The following is a 26148-nucleotide window of genomic DNA, read 5'->3' as shown; positions in this document are numbered from 1 at the left end:
GTTAGAGGCGTGAGCCCCTACACCTGGTGCTTAGAACGTTTCATTTCTACTTTTAATTACGTGCATCTGTATGTGTCTGCGTGCATGACTACAGATGCCCAAAGAGGCCAGAGGCATTGGATCCCCTAGGGCTGGAATCACAGGCAACCGTGAACTACCTTGTGTGCGTGTGAGAGGCAGACTCAGATCCTCTACAGGCACCACACATGTTCAACCACCGTGCCACATCTCCAGCCCCTAAATACAGACTTCTAAAGTTTTTATTTATGTGGTGTGTGTGTGCTGTCGGAGGACACTTGTAGGCTCTGTGGAATTCAGGTTGTCAGGCTTGGCAGTGGGCCTGACACACTGAGACACTGGATGGGTCCAGCTTTGGTTTTTGTTTTTCTTTTGAGACTGGGTGTCCAGAGCCCTGGCCGAGTATGACCTTGAACCTCTTCCTTCCACTCCCGAGGGCTAGCTAGGATTAGAGGATGACTCCCAGGTCTCAGGCTACATAAAAGACTCTTAACAACCGAGCCAGGTCCCAATTCAGATTTTGGCCAAGCATCTGAAGAGCATTTCTCTTAATTGTAAATTTGGATACAACAACATAGCTGGTCATTTTCTTAGTTTGGGATTTTTTTTCTTTCTTGTACATCATAGCAGATTTTCATTAATGAAAGTGATATCGGTTAATTTTGGAGTCGTGAGTTGAGGGACCAGTGGGAAATCTAAACTCATTAAAAAGGTGGATATAAGAGATTCAGAACCTGAGTCCTACAGACTGAAAATCGCCTTAGGTTGTGACTTTACAATAGGGGAGCCATATACTATGATGTATCGCAACTCAATGTGTTATTAGAGGTTCATTCACTACTCCAGATTCAGACTCTTAGAAGTGCTTGGCATGCAGTGCTGACTGCATGCAGTTCTGCAGGTTTTATAAATCAGAATTCGCCAGACAGGGCGCATGGAAGCTGTGCAGTTGCGCTCCGGATCTCTAGGGACGGACCTGAGGTCTGAAGATTGCAAGGTTACAGGATTTTTAACGTTCTCAGCTGCCTTGAGAACTGAGGGAGGTCCGAAACAAAATACAGCTAGGAAGAGGGGCGGAGCTGGTGTGTCCTCGCGGCTGCGCAGTCCGCGTTTCTCCGCCTCCACATTCCTGCCACAGTTTTTCCCGCTGCTGGTTCAGACTTCCTGTCCCGAAGTCCCACTCCGTGCCCTTTTTTTTTTTCTTCTTCTACGCGTGAAGCTCCAGCAACGTCAGGTAAGGCCACAAGGATCGCACTATCCTTTTAAAAGTAGAGTCCTGTCCTTTTTTTCTTTTTTCTTAGAAAAGTAACGTGGTCACAAGCATTGTTTGGAATTTAACCTTTTTATTTCTTTGCTTGAGGATAAGGTCTCACTTTGTATCCCTGGCCCTCAATGCAGCCCAAACTGGCTCGAATCCCAGACAGGTACTGCTGTGCCCTGCATTGTTTATTGTTTCCTTACACCTCTGTCTCTCTCTGTCTCTGTCTCTCTCTCTCTTTCTCTGTCAGAGGTAAAGAGCACTTGCTGATCTTGCAGAGCACCAAGGTCAGTTCCCAGTACCCCCACGTCATGTAGCTTGCAACTGCCTCTGCAGACAGTCACATACACTCGGACACAAATAAAATTAAATCTTTAAAACAACAAGCCAGGCATAGTGGCTCATGCCGTTAGTGTCCGCATTCTGGAGGCAGATGCAGGCGAATATCTGTGAGTTCAAGGTGTGAGTTCCAGGACAGCCAGAGCTGCATAATAGAGAGATCCCGTGCCAGAAAACAAACAAACAAAAAATGGTATTCCTCACTTTTCCTTACCAAGGTATACTTTGGGTTATAAATTTTTTTTTTTTTTTTCCGAGACGGGGTTTCTCTGTGGCTTTTTGGAGCCTGTCCTGGAACTAGCTCTGTAGACCAGGCTGGTCTCGAACTCACAGAGATCCCCCTGCCTCTGCCTCTCGAGTGCTGGGATTAAAGGTGTGCGCCACCATCGCCCGGCGGGTTATAAATATTTTAAGTTTAGGTTTGGTAAAGTCGAATCAGTATTGACAGTAATTTAGAAGTTGGTGTCCTTGTATTACAGTGAAGTCCACGCTGGGTATGATGGCGTATACCTGTAGTCTCAGCCCTAGAAGTTGGTGTCCTTGTATTACAATGAAGTCCAAGCTGGGTATGATGGCGTATATCGGTAGTCTCAGCCCCAGAAGTTGGTGTACTTATATTACAGTGAAGTCCACGCCGGGTATGATGGCTTGTACCTATAGTCTCAGTTCTCAAGAGACAGAAGCAGGAGAATAGCCGCAAGCTTGATGTCAGATTGGTCTGCATAGTGAATGCCCATGCTGCCTGGGCTCCAGTCTAAGTCTGTATTTGATGGATATGAGTGTTTTGTCTGTCTGGTGCCTAGCAATGCCAGAAGAGGGCACCAGATGCCCTGGAACTGGAGTTATAGTTGTGAGAGGCCATGGGGGTGCTAAGAACTGAACCTGGGTCCTCTGTGAGAGCCTCAGGTGCCCCCCCCAACTTCTGAACCATCTCATTAGCCTCAGCTCAAGTCTGTCCTAAAAACAAAACAAACAAAAAGGTATACCTTATTTCATTTTCTTGAAGATTGTTGTGAAATAAAAAGCCCTGTGTATTTTTGTGATTATGGATTACAAAAAGGATTTCACAATAAAAAAAAAAAGGATTGTTTTTACCCAAATTGATAAGCCAAAACTGTCCTCTGACATGAACTTGCACTTGTGAGTTGTTAGAGCATAACTAGCCTATTTTCTTGTTATGTTGAAGGATATGGACTAAGAATTTTCAGTATTGTTTGTTTGTTTGCTTGTTATAGAGATCCAAAATTCCAGTGTCATCTAAGTGGAGAGGCAGACCCTCATTCTGTCTGTTTGGGGAGCAGTCCTTTTAGTAGCGACACGGACAGACACTGAGCTTTGGAAAAGTACTAATGGCTTTCCGCCTGGGTTGGAAAAATTCCAGGAGCCAACGGCATTTGCTGCAGACTGTGAGCGGTGGGGTCCCCCTGTTTTCCTGGAGGACAGCAGGGAGCTGTTTGGACCCTGAGATGAAAGCCTACCTGGAGGAGAATACTGAAGTCATCAGCAGTGGCAGCCTTACCCCTGAAATCCAGCTACGGCTTTTGACCCCCAGGTGCAAGTTCTGGTGGGAAAGGGCTGACCTGTGGCCCTACAGTGACCCCTACTGGGCAATCTACTGGCCAGGAGGCCAGGCCCTCTCTAGGTATGTCTCATTAAATGTGACTCTTTACAGCTGTTGAAGAAGAGCCTTTCTCCTTTCAGCACCCGCCCCCACCTCCATTCCGTTCTTTCTGACCCTATAACATTACAGCAGAACCAGAAAATCACTGGGCTTGTGCAGATCCCAGCTTGTGTATGATGTGGACTGCTATCCTTCTCATAAAATTAGAAGATTTGTCCTGTGGGAAGACCAAAAGTCACCTCCAAAACAGCATCCTGTAGTGATCTGTGATGTCGTTGTGCATCCTTGTAATCCTAGCACTTGGTAGCTGAACCGGGAGGGTTGGAAGTTTGAAGCTATCCAGTGATGTGTTGGAAGTTTGAAGCTATCCAGTGATGTGTAGAGTTCTTTAGAAATTTAAATAGTCTCTGTGTACTGACATACTTGACTTTGACATTACCTACAAGACACACCTCTGAGAATGGCTACTAGGGTTTGCTTTTGTTAGGTAATTACTGTAATAAAAAACACAACCAAAAGCAATTTGGGGAGGAAAGGGTTTGTTTTGTTTTACACTTCCAGGTCACAGTCTTATCTGGAAGTCAAGTCAGGAACTTGGAGGCAGGAACTGAAGAAAGGGCCATGAGGGAGCCCTGCTTTCGGGCTTGCTCTTCATGGCTTGCTCAACCTTTCTAATACCATACAGGACTACCTGCCCAGTGCATTGTCCCCAGTGGGCTGGGCCCTCCCATAGCAGCCACTGGTGTGGACCCTATAGGGACCATTGCTGCTTGACAAAGTTCCAGCATTTCGACTCCGTGGATCACAATTCTCCTGTACCTTTTTACTTTCATTTTTAATAATTCTCACTATGTTTTATGGGAGTTAGTTCCCTTATGCATTTTCCTTTGGGAAATTTTGTGTGGGCTTTGAAGGATGAAAATGTATAAAATGGCAGCCTCTTGAAACAAAATAGTTCTTTGGAAAAAAAACCTTCCACCAAGGAACCATATAGCTTGATAACTCTGCCTGCTCTCATACAAGTTAACACCGAACTAGAAAGTTTAGATAAATAACATATGCTTGATAAATAAGGTATATTTGATAATCAAGATTTATAAATTCGTAAGGTCTACTCAGGTTAACAGTAACATTTGTCTAGCTTCATCTTTGCTTACCTTAAGTTTTAGCTAGTTGGATAAATTAAGCCATATAAAAAACTGTAATAATCTATAATGGAATATCTGGTCCCCCAAGAAAGTCCTTTTCCCAAGGTCAGGCATTTAGTTTTTTTTTTTTTTTTTTTTTTTTTGAGACAGGGTTTCTCTGTGGTTTTTGGAGCCTGTCCTGGAACTAGCTCTTGTAGACCAGGCTGGTCTCGACCTCCCGAGTGCAGGGATTAAAGGCGTGCGCCACCACCGCCCGGCCAAAGTCAGGCATTTAGACAAAGCACCTGTGGTAGTTTGAATGTAATTGACCCTCATAATCTCATAGGGAGTGGCACTATTAGAAGGTGTGGCCTTATTGTAGGAAGTGTATCACTGTGGGGGCGGGCTTTTGCTTCAGCTTTGCATAGTGTCAGAGTCTACTTCCTGTTGCTTTCTGATTGAGATGTGGCTAGCACCACATCTGCCTGCACACCACCATGCTCCCTGCCATAGAAACCGTAACTAAGACAGAAGTTGGTACCAGGGACTGAGGCATTGTTGTGATAGGCCAGACCGTGATTTGTGTGGAGGAATTTGGACTTTGGTAGTTTGGGTTAGTGGAATACTCTAAGCACTGCTTACTGGGTCATTCTATTAGGAACATGGAAGACAATAGTGTTGTTGATGATTTGACTGTCTAGGGCTAGATCAATAGAATCAGAGGAGAAGAATTCTAATATGTTGCCTAGAAATTGTTCTTGTGATGTTTTGGTGAAAAATGTGAATGCTTTTTGTCCTTGTCTGAAGAGTCTTCCTGAGGCTAAAGTGAAGAGCTTTAGATTAATTTCGTTGGCAGAGGAAAACTCTGATGAAGATTTATAATGAAAAGGAGAACGCTAAGGTGGAGAAAAGGAGCACCAGGAAGTGGAATGGAGTTAAGTCCTGTGTTCAAAGAGATCAACAGAGTAAAGAAGAACAGGGTATTAAATGAAATAAAGGGAGTGGTGACCTCAGGGTAAGACCCCACCCAGCTAATCTTCCGATTTGTGAAAAGGAATTAAGAGAAGTTTAGAGCCAGGTGTGGTGTGCACATCTTTAATTCCAGTACTCGGGAGTTTGAGGTCAGTTTGGTCTAGAGATCTAATTTCAGGACAGCTACGCTTAGGCAGTGAAGGACAGAAAGTTGGTGAAGATGTGGTTAAACAAGGGGGTCATATTCTAGCCCCAATAAGCTGCAGAACGTGGCAGCTTCTGGAGTTAAGTATAGAAGAAAGAGGCTGTGGGATTTTCCTGTAAGACTAAGGCAAGTGGTGAGCCCAGGCATGTGTCAGGGGTGTCCCTGAATGGAAGCCTAGAGAGGCCATTGTGTGAAGCTGTAAGGGGAAGCCTGGACTGCCTTGGAGAACCTAAAATGTTGGAGATGCCAGAACCATGGGATACCTGCTGAGGACAGCTGCTAACAGGGAGTGGAACCAGCCCAAGAAATGTGTTGCAGTCAGCAAAGGTGAAAGGAGTTGGAGATCTCAAGAGCATTTTGACATCAGTCATGGAGATGCAGAATTTGGAGTTTGCCCGGCTGGTTTTTGGCCTTGCCTTGGTCCAGTGTTTCCTCACTGTGTTCCCTTCCCTCCATTTTGCAGTGGTAATGTATATCCTGTGCCATTATATGTTGGAAGTATGTGATCTGCTTTTTTATTTTGATTTTTATAGTGGGTTATAGTTAAGAGATTGCATGAATCTCAGAAAAGACTTCGGAGTTTGGACTTTTAAACATTGTTGAGTCTGTGATAGACCGTGGGGACTTTTGAAGTTGAACTGAATGCATTTTGCATCCTGATATGGTTACTAGCTTATAGGGGCCAGGGAGTGGAATGTGGTAGTTTAAATGTAATTGACCCCCATAATCTCATAGGGAGTTGCACATTAAGGGGTATGACATTGTTGGAGGAAATGTGTCACTGTGGGGTGGGATTTGAGGTTTCCTACGCTTAGGCTACCACCCAGTGTCTCAGTTGACTTCCTGTTGCCTGTAAGATGTCAGACTCTCACCTACTCCTGAACCGTCATGTCTGCTTGCACACTGCTTTGCTTCCCACCGTGATGATAATGGACTGAACCTCTGAACTGCAAGCTACCCCAATGAGATGTTTTCCTTATGAGGGTGGACATGGTCATGGTGTCTCTTCCCAGCAATAGAAACCCAAAGACAGATCCCATCCCCTCAGGGGCTTGAAGAAAGTTCCACCTTGCTAAAAACAGAATCATTTCTATCTCTGACGAGAGGAACTTGTAGCCCTTCCATTAACACATAACTGTGGTGACTACGTGACTATTAACTTGTCAAGGTCAGTACTAACTTTCTCCTTTCTTCCCTTTAATCCTCTGTGCAATTATAGAGTATAAAAGGTGTGTAGCCTTTTCTTTCTTTCTTTTTGTGAAGTGGCAGCCATCCAGACTCACCCTCTGATCCTGTCAGTCCTCACCAACGCCACACCTCCTCTTTGGGACCTGGACCCTGATGGAGCTGGACCCCAGGAAAACATTAAAGAAGAAAATGTTTCCTAGGCTTGCCTGCCCATAGGCCAAACTTCTCGACTGAGAGTCCCACTTGTCTCTAGCTAGTGTCAAGTTGACAAAAATCAAAACAAGATTGGATGTTTCCAGTGAAGCTTAACAGAGGGAAGGCCCATCTTGAATGTGGGTGACACCGTTCTCACAAAGAGAAAAGGGAAGAAAGCTAGCTGGGTCCTTGTTGGGATCCATGTGCCAGCCCCAGCATAAACCATCTGTCTGGACCTGCGTGGGGGCGCGGGAGTAAAGGCACAACTCGCATAGCTTTATTGGGAGGGAGATTCTCAGGGATCCCTCATGAAATCCTGAGTTCACCTTTCACCTCCTGAAAATTCCTCTGCGTTTATTCTCCAGACAGCCTTTATACCAAACCATAAACTGAGGGGGAAATTCATTAGCATTCTGTTTCCTAGGTAACCAGGTGAACGGCTTTAGTCACGCCCACATCTACCCATGCCTGCTCTGTCAGTCACGTAGGCTGAATTAGCATCTCTATCCAGGCATCCTCCAAATTATAGAGAAGGAGCAGAACACATCCTGACCCCTTGTTAGGGTAGGGCCAGCCTGTCTGGAAGGCTACGTGACCACCTCAGGTGTGGTATGTATGGCTTGAGAGCCTGGCTGCCACACCATGTAGAAATATGAGCCCACAAGTCCTACAGTTCTTTTCTTTTCTTCCTTATTTATACTGATGTGAGCAAGCACTCGCATACTTTGGCTGTCACAGCCCCCTCCTGCCAGGCCTTCCTTCACCCTGACAGACGGTATCTCCAAACTGTTCCTTCAGAAGAAACTCTTCCTCACACCTTACAAGTTTCCTGTCAACTTTAAAAAAAAAACTGTTTTGTGTATGACTGTTTTGCCTGAATGTGTGTCTGTGTACCTTGTGTATCTGGTGCCCATGAAGATCAGAAAGAGGCATCAGATCCCCTGGAACTGGAGTTATAGACAGCTATGAGCTGTCATGTGGGTTCTGGGACTTGAACCTTGATCTTCTACAAGAGCAACAAGTGCTCTTAACTGCTGAGCCAACTCTCCAGCCCTCAAACTAACTCACCTCCAAGGTATTGTTTTGATAGCAGTTTGACCAAACCTTTGGTGCTTCATTGCATAACTTTACCCCCTTACCTGTAGCACAATAATAAAAACCCTAAAACAGGTATTGGGGTTCAAGCTGAAGATCAGAAAAGCAAAGCAGCCAAACACTAGAGAGACCTTTTACCTCTACCAAATCTTAAAAACAAAAAGACAACGGGGCTGGAGAGATGGCTCAGTGGTTAAGAGCATTGCCTGCTCTTCCAAAGGTCCTGAGTTCAATTCCCAGCAACCACATGGTGGCTCACAACCATCTGTAATGAGGTCTGGTGCCCTCTTCTGGCCTGGAGACATACACGCAAACAGAATATTGTATACATAATAAATAAATAAATATTAAAAAAAAAAAACAAAAAGACAAGATCCTGGCTCCACGAATCCTCAGACTCCACACTCCAGTGAGTCTCTTCCCCTTTATATACCTCTCTCTGCCCAGCCATATCCCTCCTGTATCTACCTCCCTAGTGCTGGGATTAAAGGTGTGTGACTCCCAAACACTGGGATTAAAGATGTGAGCCACCATCACCTGGATCTGTTTCTGAACTGATCTTGTGTAGCTCAGGGTATCCTTGAACTCACAGAGATCCATTTGCTTCTGTTTCCTGAGTCCTGGGATTAAAGGTGTGTGCCGCCATTGCCTGGCCCCTAGTAGCTTAGCATTGCACTCTGATCCTCAGGCAAGCTTTATTTGTTAAAATATGAATAAAATATCACTACACGTACAGTAAGATTTTTTTATTTTTATTTATTTTTTTTATTTTTTTTTATTTTTATTTTTTTTGGTTTTTCGAGACAGGGTTTCTCTGTGGCTTTGGAGCCTGTCCTGGAACTAGCTCTTGTAGACCAGGCTGGCCTCGAACTCACAGAGATCCGCCTGCCTCTGCCTCCCGAGTGCTGGGATTAAAGGCGTGCGCCACCGTCGCCCGGCTCAGTAAGATTTTTTTATCCATAAGTAAAGCGTCTACCCTATAGGAAACTAATGTGAGCTGTTAAAGAACCTACATGGTCATGAAAGATTCATATGCCTTACTTTGTGTTCAGGTCTGTGTACACATTGACAGTACAGAGTTCCTAGATGGATCCTAAAGACCCAACCCTTCAATGATCCTGCATTAATACTGCAAGCCCCACCTTCTCCTTGAACTGTCTCTTTGCACACAGGAAGTATGAGTGATTGGGATTTTCTCTGTGGCAGCTTAAAGACATCTTAAGTGGACCCTGCATTTGATTCTTCATTTTTTAAGCTCTCATCTTGTTTTTCTTTTTTAATACATTTTTTTATTACGTATATAATATTCTGTCTGTGTGTATGCCTGCAGGCCAGAAGAGGGCACCAGACCTCATTACAGATGGTTGTGAGCCACCATGTGCTGGGAATTGAACTCAGGACCTTTGGAAGAGCAGGCAGTGCTCTTAACCGCTGAGCCATCTCTCCATCCCTCTCATCTTGTTTTTCATATAGCTGTAACTGTTCTTTTTGTTAAGAAATAGTAGCTGAAACAAAAGCAAGTCCTTCTACTTTGCTGTAGCATTGGTCATGATTTCATCTGGTTATGTCTTAAGGGGGTGTAGTGGTCAAACACAAGGTATTCCTGTTCCCCAGGAATAGTATTGTTACTCCGGGTCTAGGTCAGGTATGTTCTATACCCTGGGGAAAAATTACAATTAATTGCTTTGTGTGTTTGTGTGTGATAGCACAGGCATGCCATGGTGTGCATGTGAAGCTCAGAGGACAACTTTCATGACTTGTTCTCTCCTTCCACTATGTTGAGGTCAGGTCATCAGACTCGGCAGCAAGTACTTTGACCTGCTGAGCCATTTTGCCTGTTTCTGTTTATTTTTATTTTTTAATTATTCTTTCATACTCCTCACTGTTTTTTCCCACCCTTTAGGTATTTTCCCCTTTCTCTCTAATTTAGGTATCTTTTGGATAACCCTGATGTTGTTAGAGGAAAGTCGGTCTTAGATCTTGGGAGCGGATGTGGAGCTACAGCAATTGCTGCTAAGATGAGTGGAGCATCAGAGATCTTGGCCAACGACATAGACCCCCGTAAGGACTGCGTGTTTTAAAACATGTAAAGCTCGCTACTTTCCCTTTCAGGGTGTATTGAGATAGCTTATTGCCTTGTTTGTAATCTGATATTGTGAGGTATGTTCAGTGGGACATTATCTGGGGTCTGACAGTGCCTTTCCCCAAGAGGAACTGATGTGTTTGCAGAAGGATACAAACATGGGGACATGTATGCTAGCTTCTGGGTTGAGAATTCCATGAAAGGTGTAAGTAATGTTGATTTGACACAGATTCGAGTACAGATAAGCTTGTGTCTTTAGAGGATAATTTTTTACGTCATTAAGACCCAAGTTGCTGGGTATGGCAGAGGCAGGTAGACTCCAGAGTCCCAGGCCAGCTAGGGCTACAAAATGAAACCCTGTCTCAAACAAAATGGAAGGGAGGAAGGGAGGGAGGACAAAGGCCTACGTGGTGACAGGTAAGCTTTTATTTCATCTGATTTTTTTATGATCCTGTCTTTATTTAGGGTAGAGCCCTCCAGGAGTCTTATTTTATTAAGAGGTTTCAGTTACAACTTAAACTCAATATTTTTTTTCTGTTTACAGCAAACAAACATACGTAAAAAAAATAATAACCAGAAAGTGTTCCTAAATATCCTACCATTGCTGTTCTATGTTCAATATATAGCTTTAAAAAATTCCCTATAGGGGCTGGAGAGATGGCTCAGAGGTTAAGAGCACTGACTGCTCTTCCAGAGGTCCTGAGTTCAATTTCCAGCAACCACATGATGGCTCACAACCATCTATGAGATCTGGCGCCCTCTTCTGGTGCATGGGAAGCAGAATATTGTACACATAATAAATAAATAAATAAATAAATAAATAAATAAATAAATAAATAAATAAATAAGAAATTCCCTATAATCCACGTGAGAAAGCTATAGATCACCATGAATATAAGGTCAGATAAGAGTCTTTTATTTAAGCTAGAGTCTGAGAACTGGCTTTTGTCACAGAGAACTCTTGGCTCCTGTATTAAACACTACAGAATTTATAAGGACAAAAGACCACAATTGAATCACACCAGGTGCAGGCTAGGGGAGTTTTTACATTAAACAAGGGACCATTTCCCAGCAAGGAAAAAGGAAACTGATCTGTTAAACATTTGACAAGCATCATTTCATTTCTCAGAAGGAAGAAACTGTTCTGTCTAGCAGGATGTAGTTCTGAGAGGAGGGTATGGAATCAGGATAGCTTAATCTCTCTTAGGCCAATTCCCCTTCTCACTTTCCCTCTTTCTTTTTTTGAGACAGAGTCTCATATAGCCCAGGATGGCCTCAATTAACTATGTAGCTAAAGATGACCTTGGATTTTTGATCTTCCTATTTCCATCTCTCAAGTGCCACAATTATGGGCATGCACCACCACACACAGCCTCTTTGGTTTGTTTGTAGTTTGTTTGTTTGAGACAAGGTCTTATGATGTAGACCCAGCTGGCCTGGTATCTCCCTCTGTAGCTCAGGCTGGCTAATACTTGTAGGGATCCTACACATCTTGGAGTCAGAGGTATGCATCATCATGCCCAGCCAGTATATAGTTTATATTGACATAAACTCTGAACTTCTGTGCTGAAAAGACAACAACAACAGGGGCTGGAGAGATAGTCCAGTGGTTAAGAGCACTGGCTGCTATTCCAGAGGACCCAGGTTCAATTCCCAGCCCCAATATGGCAGCTCACAACTGTTTGTAACTACAGTTCCAGGTATTTAACACCCTCACACAGACATGAATGCAGATAAAACACCAATGTACATAAAGCTAAATTCAACCAAAAATCCCTTTTAACAAAGAAGATAAGTATAAGATTATTCTTACAATTATTTATTTATTCATCTGTGTGTGTGCCACAGTGCGCACCACATGGGGAGATGAGGACAGCTTGTGGGATTTGACTCCCTCTTTCCACCATGTGTATTTTAGGCTTTGTTTATTTGATTTGTTGAGATAGGTTCTTTCTGTGTAGTCCTGGCTGTCCTGGAACTCCCTATGTAGACCAGGCTGGCCTCAAATTCACAGAGACCTCCCTGTCTCTGCCTCCTGCGTGCTGGACTTAGAGTTGTGTGCAACCATGCCTGGCCTTCAGATGTTGAACTCTTTGTTAGATGTAGTGGCAAGCATCTGAACCTGGAGAGCCATTTCACTGGCCCCTATTGTAAATTTAAAAAGGTGTTTAACCACAGAAACCCAGGGGTATGATATGAAAGACATTCTCTTTCCCCAAAAGATGACCTTTTGCAACAAATTACTTCTCTCATCAGTGTTAAGGTCTCGGTTAAGAGGTCTAAATAGCAAATGATACAGACTTTGTACACAAGGCTTACATATCATGGAGTTACAGGATGTTCTTATGAGTTTTTAATAATTAGTAAATTAATAATTACTAAATTGGAAAAAATTTTCTAAATATGATTGCCTGAGGAGTAGAGAAAGAGGCATATTGTCTGTTAAAGTTTTTATCTCACTCAAAGATAATAAAATTGTTTCTAAGCCAAGTTCAAGAACTCTTTATGCAGAACTCATATTAATCATTGTTGATCAATACTGTTGGTTTAGGAAAGCTTGGGCCAAAACAGAAAATGAAATATAGAGCTTATGTGGGGGGAAATGTGTTTTTAAATAATAAGAAATTAATTAGCTTACTAATATATGCTTATAGACCAATTTATCATGTTTTGTAAAGTTGCAGGAATGGCGATTACACTAAATTGCAAATTAAATGGACTGAATCCGTTTCCCATTTTAACCAAAAACATTTTGAATACGCAACCACGTAAGTTTGATCTCATTGTTCTTGGAGATATGTTTTATGATGAAGACCTTGCAAACACTCTTCATTTGTGGCTGGAGAAGTATTTTTGGACCCACGGAACCCGAATATTGATTGGGGACCCTGGGAGGCCCCAGTTCAGTGGACACAGCATTCAGCATCAGCTGCACCAACTAGAAGAGTACACACTTCCAGAGCCAACTCAGCAGGATAACAACGGCCTGACCACGAGTGCAGTGTGGGACTTTCATCCCTGATTTGTCACAGTGCTTTCAAGTGTTTGGATTAAACTCTAAAAATTTCCTCTGTGGGACGTAGTTTAAAGAATGCAGTTCAGTGGGGGTGGGTGGCTTGAGGCTTAAATACCACCACGTGGGAGACTGAGGTGGGTTGATCGCTCTGAATTTGAAGCCAGGATGGTCTACATGGTGAGTTAGTTCCAGGACAGCCAGAACTACATAGTGAGACTCTGATGGAGGGAGTTATTTAAAATTTCTCTGTTCAGCCCTGCACAGTGGTGCCAGCTTGGTCTACAGAGTGAGTTTCAGGACAGCAGAGCTACACAGAGAGACCTGGTCTCAAAACAAACAAACGGAAATTAGTAAATAAAAAGAAAGAAAATCTCACCTTCCTTGACTGTTCTCCCTTGCATAACTGTATGGTTTACTAAAGTTAGTAATGGTTATGCTTCCATTTCATATACCAGGTTGGCAGGATTTTATAAGAACACAATACTCTAAGCAAAAATAATGTGAATAATACATTTCACACACAACTGATTAGGTAGAAGGTATATCTTATATGTATGGATATACACAACGTGCTACAATATTAATAAAATATCTCTGGAAAGATAAGGAGCTGGAGTGTTATCTTTCTGTTACTGTAACAAAATAACTGAAAAAGAAAATCAGCTGAAAAGGAGGAGTGGTTTATTTCAGCTCCTCCTTGGTCTGCTGGCTCCATTGTTTTGTGTGGAGGCAAGGTGGGATTTTAGGGCAAAAACAGTGTGTGGTAGAATTGGCTTCCCACATGGTGGCCAGGAAGCAGAGAGAGGAAGACCAACTGCCTAGTCTTGCTTCTGCAGCCGTGCTTGCTCCCCACCTTGCAGTTTGCCCTATAAAAGAGGTGTGAAGGATTGGCCCAGGGCTGGTCTCTTGAACCCTGTCTTTGCAGTAGTCCATTCAGTTATGAATCCATTAATGCACTAATCCATTGGTGAGGTCAGAGACCTCATGATCCACTTATGAACATCACTGCATTGGGAATGGACTAGGCTTTTGGTACAAATTTTGGGCAGTTACTACAGATTAATACTATAACTTGTTGGAGGAAGCCACTTGTAGGTTCCCAGCCACTTAGCCCCGAAATAATCACACAGAAACTGTATTATTTAAATCACTGCTTGGCCCATTAGCTCTAGCTTCTTATTGGCTAGCTCTTATATACTAATTTAACCCATTTCTAGTAATCTGTGTATCACCACATGGCAGTACTTTACTGGGTAAAGTTCTATCTGGCTCCAGTGGGGCTACATGGCTTCTCTCTGACTCTGCCCTTCTTTTTCCCATAATTCGGTTTAGTTTTCCCAGCTTACCTCTTATATTGCCTGCACAGGCCCAAGACAGTTCCTTTATTAACCAGTTGTATTCACAGCATACAGAGGGGAATCCCACATCAACAGCTGGTTAAAGAAGGGTGGTCTGGTTATTGTCTGCTAGGGCACTGCCAGGAAAGAACTTGCTGTGCATTTCATGATGTGAAATCAATAGAGCTTCAGCAAACAATCTCTGTAATGCTCCTTTTCCCTTTTTTATTTATTTGCTTTTGAGACAGTCTCACTCTGTAGCTATAGCTGGCCTAGAACATGCTATGTAGACCAGGCTGGCCCCAAACTCACAGAGATCTGCCTGCTTCTGCCTCCTGAGAGTTAGAATTAAAGATGGGCAGCTACCACACCCAGCCCTATAATGGTCTGTCGTATTTAATTTTACACACTTACGGGACTGGAGATAACGGTCTAATGGTACAGTACCTACCTAGCATACACATAACCCTAAGTTCAATACCCAGTAAAACATCACACGCACCACCAAAGAATAAAGAAAAATAAAAAAGAAAAAGAAAAAAATAGAAAAAAAAACATCATACGCGCTTTTATGAATCCGATTTTGCCAAGGAAGAAGCTCATAGGTAAATTATTCTTTGAAAGAGCAGCTGTAAAGTCCAATGAAGTTGCCCTGAGATACAGCTCGGTGGTAGCATGACTGCCTCGTATGTATGAGGCCTTGAGACCAAGCCCTAGAACTGAGGGGGGGCAGGAATCAATGAAATGAACATCTGAGCAAAAGCCTCAGTAATATGAATGTATTGAATGGCTGCCCCCCTTTTTTGTAAATTTTAATTTTTTTTTTGGTGTTGACAATTCAACACTAGCATCATGCAAGCTGGACAAGTGCTCTACCACTTAGTCACTCTGCAGCTGAATGTCTCATTTTAACGTGAATTATTACCATTGATTGCAGTGAAACAGGTATATCCATTTCTGTGAAGAGGTAACAGGCTTTATGCTCCACTTTGCTTCTGGCTGAACATTTCATGCAGGTAAAAGCTAGAAATCAACTCAGAAGGTAGTTACACTTTTAAAGCATCTTTATTTAGAATTCAACAGCTCAGATACCTACACCAGAGAAAGGACTATAAAGGGGAAATGAATCATTTGAAACTGTTGTTATTAAAGAAACAAACCCAGTCTCCTCTCCATCAGGTACAGTTCACACCAGGGTCACCATTAAAACAAAAAGATGGCTCATCAAACAAATACGGGATGATAGGAGTGCTAAATGCTGAGTCTGGTTAACTTAAAAGCACAAACGTTCACATTAAGATTGAACTGGTTCTCTGGGAGTTACAGCTTAACTAAGACAATAAGTAATAAATTAGTGTTATAATAAGTTCCTGGGAAGGCTCCTGTAATCAGCCTCAGTAAAATCAATAAACCGACCACGTCACTTGCTTTAGTTTTCTTGATCCTACTAATTGCTCCAAGACTTCTCGTGAATGATCTATAAAAGAAAACGACAATATATCAATTTATAATAATAAAAGATATTTAATGTTTTTTCATATGTAAACTGGATGTAACCTGGGTGTGATAATGCATGCCTGTAATATTAGTGCTTGAGAGGTGTAGGGAGGAGAGTCAGGAATTTATGGCAGATCCAGCTCATAAGGCTAGCCTGGGCTATATAAGATGCTCTCTTAGCATAAACAAAGAAAAACAAACAAAAACGAGGTGTGATGATAGCTATTACAGGTTATTCAAAGGATTGAAAATAAAATGAACTGTAAAATGCAGTGGGGCTGGTGAGATGGCTCAAGGGGGAAGTGCAGTTCCTGCCAACTGAGAACCCAGGTTCCATCCCTGGGAGTCACATGGCAGAGTGAATAGTCTCACCTCCTCTACACGTACCCTAGATGACAATCTACACACAAATAAATAATTTATAAAATTTATTTATTTTGCTGGACATGGTGAGGTGCACCTTTAATCCCAGGATTTGGGAGGCAGAGGCTGGCAGATCTCTTAAGAATTTGAGGCCAGCCTGGTCTAAAGAGTGAATTTCAGGAAAGCTAGGGCTACACAGAAAAAAATAAATCTTGAAAAACAAACAACAAAAATTATTTACTTTAAATTTTATGTGCTTAGTCTGAATGTATCCTGGTGGACCAGTCGTGTGCCTGGTGCCCACAGAAGCCAGAAGAGGGCATCAGATTCCTGGGAACTGGAGTTAGAGACATCATGCAGATGTTGGTAATTGAACCTGGGTCCTCTGGAATAGCAGCTAGTGCTCGTAGCCCCTGAGCTGGATTGCCAGCCCTGGTAAATAAATGTACTTTTTTTTTCCCCCGAGACAGGGTTTCTCTGTGGTTTTAGAGCCTGTCCTGGAACTAGCTCTTGTAGACCAGGCTGGTCTCGAACTCACAGAGATCCACCTGCCTCTGCCTCCCGAGTGCTGGGATTAAAGGCGTGCGCCACCACTGCCTGGCAATAAATGTACTTTTAAAATGCAAAGCATAGCATACAACTGAATAACTCTAATAATTAATTAATGGTACTCTTCACTATCATTAGATTTAGCCCACCTAACAATATGATTATTATTATTTTTTCTTTTGAAATAGGCTCTTTTCTATGTAGCTCAGACTGGTATAAGTTTCAGGCCAGCTAAGAAAACATAATGAGAAACCCTGACTTAAAAAAAAAAAAAAAAGATTTGCAGGTGGAGACAGGAAATCCCTGGGGCTCAGTGGATGACTCCGGAAGAAGGACAACTGAGGTTATCTCTTGCTTTCATAGACACACAAACATGTACATTTACCCGTCCACACACATGTGCACCTCACATATAGGAACACACAACATTTAAAAAAATGTAAATTAAAAAGCAAAACTAGAGATTACAGGTTAGGGGTGTAAGTCAATGGTACAATGCTTGCTTAGCATGTGCAGGGTTCTGTGTGCAACTCCAGCACCCCAACAAATGAATAAAAGCACATGTTAAAAGTAACGAAACAGTCAAATACGTAGCATACAAAGAGCTACTCTACAAAGGTGGAGAGACTTTGTAGAAGGAAGTTCGTTCTGTTCAAGGCCACTACTGTCTTGACGTGCTGTAAAGTCAAAGATAATCGCAAAAGAAAGGAAGAAAGACCTGGGCCGTTCTGGTGCACACCTTTAATCCCAGCACTTGGGAGGCAGAGGCAGGAGGACCTTTGTAAGTTTGAGGCCAGCCTGGTCTACAAAGTGAGTTCCAGTACAACCAGGGCTGTTACACAGAGAAACCCTGTTTTGTTTTGTTTTGTTTTTTTTTTTTTTATTTTGGTTTTTCGAGACAGGGTTTCTCTGTGGCTTTGGAGCCTGTCCTGGAACTAGCTCTGTAGACCAGGCTGGTCTCGAACTCACAGAGATCCGCCTACCTCTGCCTCCCGAGTGCTGGGATTAAAGGCGTGCGCCACCATCGCCCGGCGAGAAACCCTGTTTTGAAGAAACAAAACCAAACATCTCTCAAAGCCTGCCCTCAGCGACATGCCTCCTTCAAGAAGGCCACACCTCCTAGTTCTTTTTTTTTTGTTGTTGTTTTTTGTTTTTCACGGTTTCTCTGTGGTTTTTGGAGCCTGTCCTGGAACTAACTCTTTTTTTTTTAAAATATTTATTTATTATTTATTATGTATATGACAGTCTATCTGTGTGTATGCCGAAGACTAGAAGGGGGCACCAGACCTTATTACAGATGGTTGTGAGCCACCATGTGGTTGCTGGGAATTGAACTCAGTACCTTTGGAAGAACAGGCAATGCTCTTAACCACTGAGCCATCTCTCCAGCCCCCTGGAACTAACTCTTGTAGACCAGGCTGGTCTCGAACTCACAGAGATCTGCTTGCCTCTGCCTCCCAAGTGCTGGGATTAAAGGCATGCGCCACAGCCACCCGGCCCTCCTAGTTCTTTCTGGACGTTTCCACCCATTGGGGCTCACGTATTCAAATATATAAACATGAACACATGAGCATCAGTCTCATTTAAACCACCACATTCCACTCCCTAGCCCCATAGGTTTGTGCCCATATCATAATGCAAAATATTTTTAGTGCAATTTCAAAAGTCTCCACAGTCTTTCAGTCTCAACACTTTTTAAAAATTCAAAGGTCAGAATCAATTCTAAGATTCAAAGCAATCTCCTAATCCTACCCCTTCCAGGGCCTCTCTACAAACTCAAACTGCCTGCTTCTGCCTCTGTAGTTCCAGAATTAAAGGTCTGTATACCTAGAGCATACTCTTAATTGTAAGCCTTATAAAATAAAAATGCAAATTATATACTTCTTCCTTACAATGGCACAGAATATATATTACCATTCTATTTATTTATTTATTTATTTATTTTTTGGTTTTTCGAGACAGGGTTTCTCTGCGGCTTTGGAGCCTGTCCTGGAACTAGCTCTTGTAGACCAGGCTGGTCTCGAACTCACAGAGATCCGCCTGCCTCTGCCTCCCGAGTGCTGGGATTAAAGGCGTGCGCCACCAACGCCCGGCTTATATTACCATTCTAAAAGGGAGGAATGGTCATACAGTGAGGAAACACTAGACCAAAGAGGGACAACTCCAGATCCTGTAGCTCCATGTCAGGAGTCAAGGCTTAGATGGCTCCATCTCTTTAGCATTGCTTCCTGCAACTTAGTTCTCTCTCTAGGGCTGGTTCAACTCTGTCTGCAGCTCTCCTTTGCAGACGTCTTGGGCTCTGGCCCCTTTAACATCTTGGGTTCTTCAATGTAACCCAGGCTTCACTTCCACAGTTTCACAAAAAGGGGGTAGTCCTTTTTTTCCCACCTCCACAAGCATACCACCACTCACCCCTTGGGTAGTTGGCATGGGAGGTCCTTTTGTCTATGCATTGCTGGGGTTTTTTTCCTTCCTTCCTTCCTTCCTTCCTTCCTTCCTTCCTTCTTTCTTTCTTTTTTTCTTTTTTCTTTTTTTTGGTTTTTCAAGACAGGGTTTCTCTGTAGCTTTGGAGCCTGTCCTGGAACTAGCTCTTGTAGACCAGGCTGGTCTCGAACTCACAGAGATCCGCCTGCCTCTGCCTCCTGAGTGCTGGGATTAAAGGTGTGCGCCACCATAGTCTCTATGCATTGCTTTTATTGGTTAATGAATAAAGAAACTGGCTTGGCCTGTTAGGGTAGAAAAAAGCTAGGTGGGGGAAAACTAAACTGAATGCTGGGAGGAAGAAGGCAGAGAGAGAGAAGTCACGTAGTCTTGCCAGAGATGGACGTCAGAACTTTAGCTGGTAAGCCACAGCCATTTTGCAATACACAGATTAATCGAGATGGGTTAGTTTAGGATATGAGTTAGCCAGAAATACGCTTAGGCTATTGGCCAAACAGTATTGCAAATAATATGGTTTCTGTGTGATTATTTCGGGGGGCTGAGCTGCTGAGCAGCCGGGAACCAACAAGCGGCCTCCTCCAACAATCAGTACTTTTAAAATTTTCATTATTCTTAAGTGTTATGATATTTATTTCATTTTTTAAACTTTAAACAAAATTTTATTACATGAAGGTTGTCACATAATTGAATATTTCTCTATTTGGTATGGTATTTATTTTAAGCTGTTGGGGGCCAGTGAGATGGTTCAATGAGTAAATTTCCTTGCCATTGAGCCTGGCAGAGTTTGATCCCCCAAACTCATAGGCTGGAGGGGAGAACTGACTGCAGCAGTTACCTTCTGACCTGACATGCCTACCATGGCGTGTGAACACATACACAAATAAATAAATCATTTTCCTCATTGACTGTATATATTTTTCCTGCCTTGGTTTCTATTAAAAATAGAAGGGAAAATACCAGTTTGATTATTTCCAGATCGTAACCAGAACAATATTTAAAGCAGAATTAGCAGAGATGAATTTTATAACATGTTGTATATGCAAGCTACCCCTAGACAAAGCATATTAAGACAGAGCTATTTCAGCTAACAGCTGAAAGCCAGAAACCTCTGTCCACAGAGTTCATTTCACAGTCTGATGGCAGTCTGCTTGTTCAGCATTCAGATTGTAGAGACCACAGGAGTTCATCGATCTTAAAGTAGGGGAAGTGTCAGAACAGGGAGCTGGAGCGGCTAAGAGTACTGGCTGCTCTCTCACACAACTTCAGTTTACAACTGCCTGCAGCTCCAGTTCCAGGGGATCCAGTACCCTCTCCTGGCTCTGAAGGCACTGAACACACACACACACACACACACACACCTTTTTTTTTTTTTAAATATTTATTTATTTATTATGCATACAATATTCTGTCTGTGTATATGCCTGAAGGCCAGAAGAAGGCACCAGACCCCATTACAGGTGGTTGTGAGCCACCATGTGGTTGCTGGGAATTGAACTCAGGACCTTTGGAAGAGCAGGCAATGCTCTTATCCTCTGAGCCATCTCTCCAGCCCCACACACACCTTTTTTAAGTGGGAAAGAGAAAATTAGAAATCAAAAAAATCTTTGGAGACAGCTGTGACTGGAGTATTAGTTAGAATTCTGAAGGTGTTTTTATTTTACCTGAAGTCTATTAAGAATGGCTCTAAGTTCCCTTGGGGAGGGTAGTATGTCCTTGGAGCTTAGAGACTCGGCATGCTGTCCAGGAAGGTGAAAAGGTGAAGAGAGGACCGAGGTTGAGAAATACCTACATTCTTACTATGTAAGACTTAGGCTTACTATGTAAGACTTCCCTTAGGCTGAGGGAACTGCTGTGGAGTTGTCAAATCACATAGAAAGCCTAGGTAGCAAATTCTTAGACTGAGGGCTACAAGAATCCCTCTACTCCTTTTCCCCAGGTCTAGAGTTCTGGACTAGCATAGGGTCAATGATCATAATCATGATAATAGTTTACAAGAGATGTAGGAGTTACTTTATAAGCACCTTTACTTATTCATTATATAAGACAAGTGCATACATAACTCAATGGAAAGGCTGATTTTTTTTTGTGGTTATTGTTGCATATGTGGTGTGTGTGTGTGTGTGTGTGTGTGTGTGTGTGTGTGTGTGTGTGTGTGTGTGTGTGTACATGTGTATGGAAGCCTAAGGTTGACACTGGGTGTCTTCCGGATTGATCTCCACCTTATGTATCTGATCCAGGAGCTTGCCATTTTAGCTCGTTTGGCTAGTCAGTTTCTTACAGGGATTTCCTGTCTCTACCTCCTGTGTGTGCATAAGCTAGAACTACAGGTGGAATCTGGGAATCCAGACACTGGGCCTCATTCTGTGCAGCAAGAGCTTTACCTGGTGAGCCATCTCCTCAGCTTTCAATGGAAAAATTTTTTGTTATGGTGGTATTTAGGACAGGGTGTTTGTAGCCTAAGCCAGCCTAGAAATTACTACATAGCTCAGGCTAACCTTGAACAAGAAGCCATCCACCCCACATTGCCTTATGAGTGTTTGGATTACAGGAATAAATCATGATGCCTGGTGAAATTGCTCTCCCCCAAACCCCACCCCAGACAGGTTTCTCTGTGTCATCCTGGTTGTCCTGGAACTTGGTTTGTAGTCCAGGCTGACTTGGAACTCACAGAGGTCCAGCACCTTTGCCTCCCAAGTGCTGGGATTAAAGGCGTGCTCCACCAAGCCCCACCCCCACTGTTGCGGGATATTTGATCACACTGTGAACACCAAGTTTGCATTTAGTTAAATAAAACCTTGGGTCAAAAGGTGGAGTCAACAACTAGTTGACAGGAAGCAATCACAGACAGTTTGAGGGAGTCTGGAAAACAGATAAACACACAGGAAGTAGAGTGTGGTGGTCCTTTTTTGGCTTGGGATTGCAAAAGAGATAATCTCTTGCTGGGTCAACAGCTAAGGAGGAAGGTCAACTGGTTTGATCTAGCAGGTTTTCACCCCAGTATCTGACTCCCAAGTCTTTACTGGCAAAATAGAATGATAGAGACTTAGTTAAAAACTACATTTGGCTGCAGAGGCAGACACGGTTCTGGGGGCTGCAGAAGTCCTGCCAGGCCTCGGCTTGAGCAGGGGGCCGTGATTGTGGGGCTGCAGCCAGTAGCTGAAACAGTAGTAGATTCAGGTGCAGTCACTGTGCTGTTGATAAAACAACACCGGACTGTTAAATTGCTCTTACTCTCACTTTCTACATCTTGAGGAAACAGCAGTCAGCTGGTCATTTAGCGTCTCTAATAGATGTAATAAGCTTGACATTTTTATTGTCTACATAGACCATCATCTTAACACTGTGCTCATGACCACTGCTGGCATCATCATCCTTCTGTGGGGAGCACTGAGCCTTACCAACACCATCACCACCACCATCACCACCACCGTCACCACCACCATCACCTCCACCATCACCACCACCATCACCACCACCATCACCACCACCATCACCACCACCATTAACACTACCGTCACCACCACAGTCACCACCACCATTAACACCACCGTCACCACCACCGTCACCACCACCATCACCACCACCATTACCACCACCCTTGCCATGACTAGTACCCGCTTTGTGACCCCGATAGATCAGATAATCACCACGAGTAAAAGCCTATGAAGGAGGAACATCACTGGATCATTTAATTGATAAGTACAATGAATAATGGAATTGAAGGACTAAGGAATTGTCTCAAAGTTCTACAGTTGGTAAAAGAGGAAGTCAAAATTAAATACAAGCAACCTGTCAGACTGACCTGTTATTAAGGGGCAGCCATGGAAAAGAAGTATACGTATCTGAGGACAGGCAGTCAGGACAGCTTCTACAGCCTTATCGGTTAGATTTATACAATATCCCATGTTAATCTCCTACGGAGAAAACAAAATGAAAGAAAAAATTAAAACTAAATGCACAAAAAAGTCTGGAATATAATTTTATATAAAAAAGTACTAAGGTGATTAATGTAAGTCCATCTTGTCCTGACTCCACTTTGTGTCTGCGTAGACGCTTCTCAGCCCTCTGCCCTGCCAACAGCCATGTCTGCCTTGGCAACACATTTGGGGTTTTCCAATACTCTGACCATGATCCAAATGTGTTAACCAAAATAACTGATGTCTATGTAAATTAAATATGATCTAAAATAACTGCTCTTCCAGGGAACCTGGATTTGATTCACAGCATCCACAGAGTGGGCCACAACTGCCTTCAGCTCCAGTTCCAGGGGATCTGATATCTTCCTTCGGCTCCCTCAAGCATCAGTCATGCATGTGGTGCACAGATACATATGCAAGCAAAACAACCATTTGCATGAAATAAAAATAAATTTGTTTTCACACAGGATCTCAATATGTAACTCTGGCTGGCCCTGAACTCACAGAGATCTGCCTGCCTCTGCCTCCCGAATGCTGGGATTAAAGCACATGAGCCACCACAAACACACTTTTTCTTTTAAAAATGTACATTTGGTGCTTGGCCTGCATGTATGTCTGTGTGAAGTTGGATGCACTGGAACTTTAATTACAGTCAATTGTGAGCTACCATGTGGGTGCTGGGGATTGAACCCAGGTCCTCTGGAAGAGCAACCAAAGCTCTTAACCATTGAGCCATCTCTCCAGCCCCAGAACACGAATACTTTTTTTTAGAAAGAAAATAGGGCGAAAGCTTGGTATGGAATCACACTTGCTGCAACTTTACCTGTGGGAGGATTGAGGCAGGAGGACTGCTGCAAGTTCAAGGCCAGTGTGGGCTCAAAATAGAAAGAAAAAACAAACATTCAAATAAGCAAACAAACTGCCCCATAAAAGGGCCAGAGGGAGAAGATGTCTCAGCAGACAGAGGCCACAGAGTTGCTCTCTGGCACCTGCCCTCCAATAACCGTAAGTTTTTTCTTTAAGATAAAATAAACTTTAGTGTTTTCACAGACATTTAAAACTTACCTCTAATTGTTTGGCACATGGTCCACTAACGAGAGCAGCCACACCACTGTCAGACACCTGAACGAAAGGGAAAGGAAATACACGCTGTGACGGAGACAAGAGAAGTCCTCAAGTGCGTTAATCGTGAAGAATGATTGCCTCTCATCCAGCAAACGGGCATTTTAGTCACACATTCTCCCCATCTTTGTTACTTAAGATGTAAATTCTAGAACAATCACTAACCACCCATGGCAGTGCAGCATGAAAGAAATTGACTCCTGGAGTTGTTTACTCAAGTGTGAGCTCGGTGTCTCCTAACTAAGGACCACACTTTGTTTATTGAAAAGCACACCAAGCAAGGTATAGGAGTGAGTTTTGTTTTGTCTTTTACAGGAGTTTTACAAGGGAAGAAGTAATTTCTCTGACCCTATAGACTCAGAACAGCAAGCAAAACCACAAAACACGTTATCATACCTTACACACACACACATTGTTCTGAGTTGGGGACATGGAAGGATTACAAGGGAGACATATACATCATTCTGAATCACAGCACAGAGTGGTTATGGGTAAGGAATATAGTTTGAGATCAAAGCTATGTGTTCACCGTAGCTTTTAAAAGTTGAGTTACATGGAGAGTACAAAATACAGTAAGATTATGTTGTTTTTCTTAAAGGTAAGTTGTATTTAAACTGAATATACAGTATATAGCTTTAAATGATCTCAAAACATATGACTAAATTGGCTACCATGTCAGGCAAATGCTCTGTGTCTGAAGGCCAGCTACAAGAGGAATTCCAGAAAAATCATTCTCATTCTGCCTATATCATGAGATGATCAACAGCCTCAACAATAATAAAAGAACTAATTATGATATTCTGATTAGTCATGGATAATAGAGACAGCACATAATTTGTGTCGAGTTATATCTCACCTGAGTAGTTGAAAAGTCAACACACTGCAAAAATGGGCAGTTTTTTCCTAGTGCATGTAAGGACATATCAGTGATACCTAGGCAGCCACCCAAGTCAATGATCTTTAGCAGCTGGCAGTTGAGTGCAAGAGCAAGGACTCCTTCATCAGTGACATTGCAGCATCCTTTCAAAGAAATTTCATGAAGGTCGGAACACGAAGAAGCTACAGCTTTTATTCCTAGGGGAAACACAGTTACTATCAGTGAACTAAATGGTTATAAATGTATATCACAAGATTAAAATGCCCCAAAATTGTCAGAATAGAATTTCTTTAAGCATCAGATGGACAAGGACTTCCTCTCTGAGATATCAACACAGGCAGGCTTACCGGAAGCCTGCAGGAATAGATTCCAGAGGCTGTCTTTTCTTCTTTTAGGTAACCTCTGTGTATGCATGTTAGCCATACCTACCTTGACAAAGAATAGACTCCAGACTTGACTGTACTACTTACCACACTATGAATGCTTAAGTAAGATGCTAAGTCCAATGGTCAGAGTTTCTTTGCTTTACCTTAAATTAGCAATATGATTTATGTCCACGAAATGTAGTCACTGGATGCAATGCTATACGGTATTTTTGTCTTATATTTTAAAAAGTCATTACAGTTCCTTTTACGTTGGAATACTATTTTCTAGGAAATTGGAATCAGTATCTTAAGCTACCCATATTTGGTTCTGAATAAAATATTTCCTTATCTTCTTCAAGTGAAGCCATTATTTTGCATCATATAAAATAGGCAAATGCACTATCATTGAGCTGTATTGTGTGTGTGTGTGTGTGCGTGTGTAAGAAATGTGACTAGGATGGATTTACATTTTAACAATAACCAATTGTATGTTTTTTAAAGATTTTATTTATTATATATAGTGTTCTGTCTGCACGTATGCTTGCATGCCAGAAGAGGGCAG

The 26148-nt window shown here is 42.7% G+C and overlaps 2 protein-coding genes across 8 annotated transcripts in view; one reads left to right on the top strand and one right to left on the bottom strand.

Annotated features, from left to right (window-relative positions):
- Positions 1-1113: 1113 nt before the first annotated feature.
- Positions 1114-13723, top strand: Etfbkmt (electron transfer flavoprotein subunit beta lysine methyltransferase). 6 transcript variants are annotated; one of them, XM_075982212.1, is made up of 4 exons: positions 1114-1252; positions 2851-3257; positions 9949-10079; positions 12780-13723. In XM_075982212.1, the coding sequence occupies exons 2-4, from the start codon at positions 2965-2967 to the stop codon at positions 13121-13123; spliced, it is 768 nt and encodes a 255-aa protein (XP_075838327.1). In that variant the 5' UTR covers positions 1114-1252; positions 2851-2964; the 3' UTR covers positions 13124-13723. The 6 variants fall into 6 exon arrangements, with proteins under 6 accessions (XP_075838327.1, XP_075838328.1, XP_075838329.1 ...); XM_075982213.1 differs by having other exon boundaries at positions 1139-1252; positions 2997-3257; XM_075982214.1 differs by having other exon boundaries at positions 1139-1252; positions 9922-10079.
- Positions 13724-15500: 1777 nt separating this feature from the next.
- The window catches only part of Amn1 (antagonist of mitotic exit network 1 homolog), a 29859-nt gene continuing 19211 nt past the window's right edge, over positions 15501-26148 (bottom strand). For both annotated transcript variants that reach the window (XM_075982210.1, XM_075982211.1), the window contains 4 exons: positions 25201-25418; positions 24288-24344; positions 23108-23219; positions 15501-15931 (listed from right to left, as the gene is read on the bottom strand). In XM_075982210.1, coding sequence (XP_075838325.1) covers positions 15858-15931; positions 23108-23219; positions 24288-24344; positions 25201-25418 — 461 coding nt within the window. In that variant the 3' untranslated portion in view covers positions 15501-15857. The remainder of the gene's footprint in view (positions 15932-23107; positions 23220-24287; positions 24345-25200; positions 25419-26148) is intronic.

The sequence above is a fragment of the Microtus pennsylvanicus genome, chromosome 8 (assembly GCF_037038515.1).
Source record: "Microtus pennsylvanicus isolate mMicPen1 chromosome 8, mMicPen1.hap1, whole genome shotgun sequence".
Classification (NCBI taxonomy): domain Eukaryota; kingdom Metazoa; phylum Chordata; class Mammalia; order Rodentia; family Cricetidae; genus Microtus; species Microtus pennsylvanicus.
Note: the sequence above shows the minus strand (reverse complement) of the source record. Positions and strands in the feature narration are given on the sequence as shown.

Excerpts from the sequence above, each read along its gene's own strand:
- Etfbkmt (XM_075982212.1), top strand. The coding sequence starts at position 2,965 with ATGGCTTTCCGCCTGGGTTGGAAAAATTCCAGGAGCCAACGGCATTTG. Across the intron at positions 3,258-9,948 it reads GGAGGCCAGGCCCTCTCTAG|GTATCTTTTGGATAACCCTG; the intron begins GTATGTCTCATT and ends TCTCTAATTTAG. Across the intron at positions 10,080-12,779 it reads GGCCAACGACATAGACCCCC|TTGCAGGAATGGCGATTACA; the intron begins GTAAGGACTGCG and ends TGTTTTGTAAAG.